The sequence below is a fragment of the Chlorocebus sabaeus genome, chromosome 11 (assembly GCF_047675955.1).
Source record: "Chlorocebus sabaeus isolate Y175 chromosome 11, mChlSab1.0.hap1, whole genome shotgun sequence".
NCBI classification, from domain to species: domain Eukaryota; kingdom Metazoa; phylum Chordata; class Mammalia; order Primates; family Cercopithecidae; genus Chlorocebus; species Chlorocebus sabaeus.
The window spans coordinates 8,007,414-8,016,739 of NC_132914.1; the positions used below are offsets into that span (position 1 = coordinate 8,007,414).

Genomic DNA, 9,326 nt, shown 5'->3' on the forward strand with positions numbered 1-9,326 from the left:
TTCTAAGTTTCTTAAAACAGACACATGTCCCAACTGCCGTCCTATGCTGCATTCTTTGTTTTCTTTTTCCTGTAAGCACCCACTTTAAACTTTGGTTTGGATGGCTTTTGGGGGGTATTTGTGTATTTCTTTTCTTTTCTTTTCTTTCTGTTTTTGTTTTTGTTTTTGAAACAGAGTCTCTCACTGTGTCGCCCAGGCTGGAGTGCAGTGGCGTGATCTCGGCTCACTGCAACCTCTGCTTCCCAGGTTCAACCGATTCTTTCACCTCAGCCTCCTGAGTAGCTGGGCCTACAGGCATCTGCCACCACGCCTGGCTAATTTTTGTATTTTTAGCAGAGGTGGGGTTTCACCATGTTTGCCAGGCTGGTCTCAAACTCCTGGTCTCAAGTGATCTGCCCACCTTGGCCTCCCAAAGTGCTGGGATTACAGGCGTTTGAGCCACCGTGCCCAGCCCTTGTGTATTTCTATAGGGAAAGTTTCTTTGTTGTTTTGTTTTGTTTTTCAGATGGAGTTTTACTCTTGTCGCCCAGGCTGGAGTGCAACAGCATGATCTCGGCTTACTGCAACCTCTGCCTCCTGGGTTCAAGCAATTCTTCTGTCTCAACCTCCAGAGTAGCTAGGACTACAGGCGTGCACCACCACGCCTGGCTAATTTTTGTATTTTTAGTAGACATGGGATTTCACCATGTTGGCCAGGCTGGTCTCGAACTCCCGACCTCAGGTGATCCACCACTTTGGTCTCCCAAAGTTGTGGGAGTCCAGGCATGAGCCACCGTGACTGGCCTATAGAGCAAGTTTGTAATGATATGTCTTGATTTTTTCCATTTAGGCATTCTTTCTTGACTTCTAACTTGCAGATGTGGCTTTTTTCCTCTTCCTTATCATGTATTAACATATTTCAAATTTAGTTCCTCATCCTTCTAATTTGGTTCTTTTCTTTTTTATTTTTACTTTTTTTGAGACTGAGTCTTGCTCTGTCACCCAGGTTGGAGTGCAGTGGTGCAATCTCGGCTCACTGGAACCTCTACCTCCTACATTCAGGTGATTCTCCTGCCCCAGCCTCTTGGGTAGCTGCGATTACAGGTGGTTGCCATCATGCCCGGCTAATTGTTATATGTGTTTTGTTTTGAGATGGAGTCTTTTTTTTTTTTTGAGACAGAGTCTCGCACTCTCACCCAGGCTGGAGTTCCGTGGCGTGATCTCGGCTCACTGCAAGCTCTGCCTCCAGGGTTCACGCCATTCTCCTGCCTCAGCCTCCCAAGTAGCTGGGACTACAGGCGCCTGCCACCACGCCCAGCTAATTTTTTGTATTTTTAGTAGAGATGGGGTTTCACTGTGTTAGTCAGGATGGTCTCGATCTCCTGACCTTGTGATCCGCCCGCCTCGGTCTCCCAAAGTCCTGGGATTACAGGCGTGAGCCACTGTGCGTGGCCTAATTTTTGTATTTTTAGTGGAGACTGTTTCACCATGTTGGCCAGGTTAGTCCCGAACTCCTGGCTTCAAGCGATCCACCTGCCTCAGCCTCCCAAAGTGCTGGGATTACAGGTGTGAGCCACTGTGCCCATCCTAGGTTTTTTATAAATGAGAGTCTATTTCATCCCTTTTTGTTGTCTCACCTCCTAATCCTAAACCCCCTGCAATGGGATTTTTTTTGTATTTATCTCTCCAGTGGAATTCTTGGGGACTGATATCAGAGAGACTCCCAGGGCATGAGGGAGATTAGCCAAGAGCTGAACAACAGAAGTAGAAAGTTCACAGTCCATAAAGCAGGGCTGCTTAACTTGAGCACCCATCAGAATCACCTGGGGGTCGCTTCTGGGTCTTCTGGCTAAGGGCAGAATTGCCTGGGAGGCTTGTTAAAGCATTGACCACTGGGCCCCAGTCTTTGATTCAGTAGGGCTGGGTCGGAGCTCAGAATTTGTGTATCTAAGTTAACTAGGTGCTTGTTGTAGTCCGCACCTTTTTTTTTTTTTCTGTAAAGGCAGGGCCCTGCCCTGTCTCCCAGGCTGGAGTGCAGTGGCATGATCATAGGTCATTGCAATCACCTCCTGGGTGATTAAGCCATCCTGGAGACCACACTTTTGAGAATCACTTGCATAGAGTGTTGGGACACAGTCTATGTCTATGGTTGCTCATTCTCTATGAAAATATTTCTTAAATCATAACTTCAATTTTTGCTTTTTACCAAACCCAAACAAGATTGCCTTTGAGTATTTTCTCGTGGTTTCCACCTAGAGAGGGAATGGGGGAGGGTGCATATTTGAGTAAGAGGGAAAAAGATGAGCCGGGCAGCTGGGGACTTGTTCTTCCACCTCCTGTAGACAATCAGTGGTTAAATGTTGGTGTGCTTTGCTAGGAATACAAGCATTTTTTGGTGGGGAAGGAGTAGCAATTTGTAAGTTTAGTTAATTTCAGCTGCTCAGAAATGTTAGTTACTGTTAAGTTTATAGTTTATAAAACAAATCAAAAATACATATCCCTAAAATATCAAGCTGTGAAAGTGTTCATAACAGATACTTGTTCATTTTTCTTCTCTTCTTCGTAGCAGCAAAGGTTTAAGATGATTTAGGCAAGGAAAACTTAAAGGAAACTTTCTCAGCTTAATTGGGAGTTTATGGGCAGTGGTGGTGGTGGGGTGGGGGCGGTAAAAACTGCCATTCTCCTCTCTACACTAGAACACTTAAGCCCAGTTCACAAAACAGAAGCCATCTTAAGGAGTAGAGTTTGGGAAAACAAAAAACAAGAAAAAAACAACTTATATATAAAGCAACCTTAGGAAGACAGAACAACAAAAGAGGCGTTTTATAAATTTTCTAGCAGATATGACATAGGACATATTATTTTAATGCAAAGGAGATGAAGAACTACCCTACTAGTCTAAACTACGCCCATTAACCTTTAATCATTTGGACCCCTTAATCCTCTAATCATTGGATCATTAACATTCAAATATCCTGGAAGATTGGCTTATCTGTATTTTAAGAGGAAGCCGGACCTACATTTTACGTCGGTTCTTTGACCATTCGTTGGAGCTCGGGTTTTCAGCCTCTTTCCGGGCTACCTTGTAGCAATTTGAGGGTCAGTCGTCAGTTTCTGCTTGGTTTCAAAGATCCAGGAGAAGCTTAGTGTTGTTCAAGACGCAGATGGACCCATCACAGCAGTTTAATCCAACCTCCATCCCAGAGTCTTCACAAATGCTGACCCAAGAAAATTCTCGGGACGATTCAGGTAAGTCAGATAACGCCCTTCTTGACTGTAAGACTATAGCGGGGTTGGGAAGTCAAAAGGCTGCCGTCTTTTTTTTTTTTTTTTTTTTTTTTAATGTTGACTTCAGTCTTTGGAAGAGGAATGTGTTTAAGTAAACCTCAAACCAGAGGGAGGCCAGCTTCCTCCAGTGAGAAAACAGAGGTCAAAGACTTTATTTTAAAAGCGGTGATGGTGGTGGTGAGAATTGTATTATTTTATTCACTATGCTTAGGAGTACTTCAGATTTCTAAGACCAGTTTCTGGGGAGAAATAATTGGAATCACAAAACGCGGCTCATAGCGTGGTTGCATCAGCATCTACCCCCGCAGCAACACATGTCAGGAACGGTAAAAAGGAACAAATACAGAGACCAAATAAAAGATAGGGAAAAAAAAATGAAAGAATATGAGAAACTTAAACTTAAGTTGAACCTAAAGTTTTTCTTTTTTTTTTTGAGACGGAGTCTCGCTCTGTCCCCAGGCTGGAGTGCAGTGGCGCGATCTCGGCTCACTACAAGCTCCGCCCCCCGGGTTCCCGCCATTCTCCTGCCTCAGCCTCCCGAGTAGCTGGGACTACAGGCGCCGCCACCTCGCCCGGCTAATTTTTTGCATTTTTAGTAGAGACGGGGTTTCACTGTGTTAGCCAGATTGGTCTCGATTTCTTGACGTCGTGATCCGCCCGCCGCGGCCTCTCAAAGTGCTGGGATTACAGGCGTGAACCGCCGCCCGCGGCCTATTTTTATTATTTATTTATTTGACAGAGGGGGCTCTCCATGTTGCCCAGGCTGGTATCGAACACCTGGGTTCAGGCCATCCTCTTGCGCAGCTGGGACTGCAGGCGTGCGCCACCAAGGCCGGGCTCTAAGCCAACATTTTTGAGACTGGCTTTCCAGCTAAATGTACCCTTCAGAAATGTTAATAAACAGACCAACAGCTTTATCGGGGAAATGGAAGGGAGAGGCTGTAAACGTGCTCCGTAATGTAAATTAGTAGCAGGACCTACACCGGAGTGCGGCTTACCTAGAAACTGCTCGGGTAATTCTGCTCCCTGATAGGCCAGGTCTTCCGGTGGAGGAACTTTCTTACAGCAGCACCCAAGCGCGGGCCTGGCCACAGAAGCCTTCCACGTGGTTTGAAGTCTTATTTATGACCCTGACGGCGGGGCTGGGTGTCTAGGATGGTGGCGGCAGAAACTCCCCGATGCCAGGAGGTCTGGGAACTGGGCTGCTGTCGCGCTGACGCCCTGTGCGCCTGATCTTGGCTGTGTCCCCTGCGTCCAGAAGAAAGAATGCTGGTCCATATATCCGAGTGGGAAAGAAAAATGAATTAACGTATCCCCAGTCTCTCCCTTTTCTTGTGTCTTAGTAACTGACAGTTCCACAAAGGATCCTCGTTTCTATGTGAATAGGTCCCTAGACTTTGAGAATCGATCTCAAACTTTGATATTGTTTAATACTTTCACATATAGAGGGCAAAAAACAAAACAAAACACACATACGGGGGCAGTTAACGATAACTTTCTTCTTATATGAGATATGCGTATGTATGGGATACGCATCGCAGTTCGGATGAGAAAGGAAGAATGAGTGGTTGATTTCCCAAAATAATTGAGTTTGAGTGAGGAGATCTAATACCGTGAAGGAGCTGGGCAACTAAATTAGGGCTAACTGGATAGGGTAACAGCCGCCTCGACTGCCCAGTTTTGCTTAAGGATGAGGATTCTGGGAGAAAATAGTATATGGGTTTTTCTTGTCTGTTTCACAAGATTCCACAGAATGCACAGTAGGTAATGCTTGTGAGATACTCAGTGGATCTCTTAAGTGTAAGTGAACAGTAAAAGGTAGCTCAGGGCAGGGTGTGGCACACGCGTGTAGTCCCAGCTACTCTGGACGCTGAGGTGGGAGGATCACTTGAGCCTGGGAGTTGGAGGCTGCAATGAGCCATGATCGTGCCACTGCACTCCAGCCTGGGTGACAGAGTGAGAGCCTGTTTCAAAAAACAACAGTCTAGAGACCAAGGGATTGCAGTCATCCCTCGGTTATACTCTGGGAATTGGTTCCAGGACATCCCCAAAATCTGTGAGTAATCAAGTGCCACAGTGGGCCCTGAGAAACCTTCAGAAAAGTTAACAATGTGGGTGGGGATTTCGAATTTTGTGATTGGTTGGAAAAAATTCTCGTGTAAGTGGGACCCACAGTTTAAACCTGTGTTGTTCAAGGGTCAACCGTGTTACCATGTGCCTCTGTACAAGTGATTTCTTCCTGCCTTGACTTCCCGCCTTTTTTTTTTTTTTTTTTTGAGAGATGGAGTCTCGCTCTGTCGCCCAGGCTGGAATGCAGTGGCCGGATCTCCTCTCACTGCAAGCTCCACCTCCCGGGTGTACGCCATTCTCCTGCCTCAGCCTCCCGAGTAGCAGGGACCACAGGCACCCGCCACCTCGCCCGGCCAGTTTTTTGTATTTTTTAGTAGAGATGAGGTTTCACCGGGTTAGCCAGGATGGTCTCGATCTCCTGACCTCGTGACCCGCCCGTCTCGGTCTCCCAAAGTGCTGGGATTACAGGCTTGAGCCACTGCGCCCGGCCACGTCTTCCTGCCTTTTTATTGAGAGGGAGTTTTGCTCTTGTTGCCCAGGCTGGAGTGCAATGGCACAATTGGGTCAACTGCAACCTCCACCTTCTGGGTTCAAGCTCTGGGTTCAAGCGATTCTCCTGCCTCAGCCTCCCCAGTAGCTGGGATTACAGGCATGCACCACCACGCCTGGCTAATTTTGTATTTTTAGGAGAGATGAGGTTTCTCCATATTGGTCAGGCTGGTCTCAGGTGATCTGCCCGCTTCGGCCTCCCAAAGTGCTGGGATTACAGGTGTGAGCCGCGGCACCAGGCTAACTTTGTTTTTGAGAAAAGACTAGAGGTTGTGCATTGTTTACTGTAACCTTCCACTCTGAGGAATTTCCCACACAGCTGTCTGTTCCCCTGCTTAAGGGCAGACCTAGTTGAAGTGTGAATGTTGAAGATCCCCTGAATGTAATGGTTTTTAACCTTCTCTTTCAGGGGCCTCTGAAATCTGTCCCGAGATGTTGATAAAGAACCTTAGTAACTTGACTATCAACGCCAGTAACGAATCCCCTTCCCCTCTATCAGAAGATTCACTCCATCGAGTGATAGATGGAATTGCTGCAAGAGCACCAGTCCTCAGGGAAATCAGAGATGACTTGATTTACAGGAGGAGAGGAGTAAGAACATTGCTGTCTGTGCAGAGAGAAAGGATGGCAAGATTCAGATACATGTTACTCGGCAGAGTTCGCACGGTATGTTGATGTGATGTGGGTGGGGGCTGCCCAATTCCAGGGAGTGACTCTCATAAATTAAGATCTAATTAAGACTCCCTAGCTCTAGGCCCAGTGCAGTGGCTGAGGCCTGTGATCCCAGCACTTTGGGAGGCTGAGGCAGGTGGGTCACCTGAGGGCAGGAGCTCAGACCAGCCTGGCCAACATGGTGAAACCCTGTCTCTACTAAAAATATAAAAAGTTAGCTAGGCCTGGTGGCGGGCACCTGTAATCTCAGCTACTCGGGAGGCTGAGACAGGAGAATCACTTGAACCCTGGAGGGCAGAGGTTGCAGTGAGCTGAGATTGTGCCATTGTTCTCCAGCCTGGGCAACAAGAGCGAAACTCAGTCTCAAAAAAAAAAAGACTCCCCAGTTCACGTCTGTAATCCAGGCACCTTGGAGATGGGAGTATCTATCACTTGAGCTCAGGAGTTCCAGACCAGCCTAGGCAATATAAAAAATTAATAAAATCAACCATCTCTACAAAAAATTAATTAGCTTGGTGTAGTGGTACGTGCCTGTAAGTCCCAGCTGCTGTGGTGCGGGTGGCTGAGGGCTGACACAGCTGGATCACTTGAGTCTGGGAGGTTGAGGCTGCAGTGAGCCATGATTAGTCCACTGCAATCCAGCCTGGGCAACAGAGAAAGACCCTGTCTCAATACCAGACAGATTCCCTAGTTTCTCTCCCTTATATTGATGTGTAATATTAGTAGTCTTTTTCTTGAAAGAGGTTTCAATAAACATATTTTTTTCTTCCCATGAAGCATCAAAGAATACTAACAAACACTGGGCTTAAGGGAGTTAGGGTAAGTATAATTTTTTTTCTTTTTCTTTTTGGCTATATATGTGGATGGGTATCTATCTGGTTTGTTTCCTTTTGTCGGAATAGGGAATTTGCTTGGACTTTCTGAATCCCCAGGAGCCCTGGATAAGTCAATTCATGTTTGTAGTTTTAAAAAATATATTCTTTAAATATATTCTTTATTTTTCAGAGCAGTTTTACGTTCATAGCAAAATTGAGCAAAGTGTAGAGTTCCAATATATGCCCTTCCCCCACACATGCCGCCTCTGCTGTCAACATCGCACACCAGAATTGCACACTTGGCAGCCAATGAATTTACCCTGACAGGATTATCATCCACAGTTCATAGTTTACACTAGGGGTCACTCTTGGTGTTAGGTTTATACTTTCACGTGCTGTCACAGATATCTTCGCGGTAGCACGGTATAGTGAGAGGACAAACGCTTCAGCAGCGTGTCTAGCAGCAGAATGAGTTACATTTAAGGCATTCAGAGAACGGAGACCAGAATGTTTTATTGACCATATGCACTTGTTACCATTACAAAATGACCCGCAAGCTGCCATTCTGTGATACCCATATTTCCACCCTCCCTCTTTTTTGTCTCCTAAAATGTTTTGCTTTTGGCTTCTATGCCCTTTTTGTGTGAGTTCCCCGTTCCAACACTTACCCAAATAAACAACATTCTAGTTGAGGGTTTATTACATTTCTCTGAGGTACAATATTCCGATTAATCCATTTCATCATTTTTTTTCAGCAGGAATCAAGACCATTCAAATGTCCCTGCAGTTTCTGCGTGTCCAATGGATGGGATCCTTCTGAGAATGCCAGAATAGGGAATTATGACACCAAGCCACTGCAGCCATAAAACTTACTCTTGCACCTTTTTCTTCTTGCTGGTAATTTTATGTAGCAGGTTGTGAAAGCTACTCTATGCTAGTATAGACTATACACCAACAATATTAATGAGTTCTAGGATGTATTTTTCTTCTTGTATCTTTTTCTTCCTACTGTGATACTAGTAATTTGGAAGGGATCTGTGTCATTTGAATGTATTTGAATAACTTTAGCTCTACTGTTTGATTTGACCCAAAGACGACATAAGTATTCCCATGTGTCTTAGAAGCCCAAAGTCAGTGAGATGAAACCCAACATCAAGAAACTGAAGCAAAGTTACTTGTGGATAAAGAAAGCATTAGGTAGTTTGGCTATAGCATAATAACTAGATTTTCTGGCTTTCAAAAATTTGGATTGCAATCACAGCACACTTTGTTATTTTTACAGTTTTCAGTACAAAAAGGTGTTTATATAGAAACAATAAAGTTGACATTTGAGTACCTTTTAAAAATTGTTCTTGATTTTCTTATTCTTGCTAACAATTAGACGATCAATAGTTTTATCATTACATTCCTAGAATGTAAATATCTGGCATTCTAATATTTTGTGATATCTTCCCACTGGGAAGAAACTTCATTGAACATGTGGGTGAGATTGGAAACATAGGCACAGATATTTGCAAATACCAGCTTCCCATTAGAGATGGGAAAATCGGAAGGAGGTAGAACAGAAGTGGAGCTTCCTATGCTGTTGATAGGAAATATGCAGGGGTCCTCACACCAAGCAAGCAATTATTTTTTGTTTGTTTTGTTTTCTGAGACAGTTTCGCTCTTCTTGCCCAGGCTGGAGTGCAATGGCACTATCTTGGCTCACTGCAACCTCCACCTCCTGGGTTCAAGCGATTCTTTTGCCTCAGCCTCCTGAGTAGCTGGGAGTACAAGTGCCTGCCACCACTCCTGGCTAATTTGTGTATTTTTAATAGAGGCAGGGTTTCACCATATTGGCCAGGCTGGTCTCAAACTCCTGACTTCAGATGATCTGCCCTCCTTGGCCTCCCAAAGTGCTGCGATTACAGGTGTAAGCCACGGTGCCTGGCCTCCAAGCAAGCAATTCTGCCC

At 45.3% G+C, this 9,326-nt stretch overlaps 1 protein-coding gene across 1 annotated transcript; it reads left to right on the forward strand.

Annotated features, from left to right (window-relative positions):
- Positions 1 to 3,052: 3,052 nt before the first annotated feature.
- Positions 3,053 to 8,239, forward strand: DPPA3 (developmental pluripotency associated 3). Its single transcript, XM_037988676.2, has 4 exons — positions 3,053 to 3,228; positions 6,296 to 6,552; positions 7,336 to 7,377; positions 8,129 to 8,239. Exons 1-4 carry the CDS (start codon positions 3,144 to 3,146, stop codon positions 8,237 to 8,239), a joined length of 495 nt encoding a protein of 164 aa, XP_037844604.1. The 5' UTR covers positions 3,053 to 3,143.
- Positions 8,240 to 9,326: the final 1,087 nt, after the last annotated feature.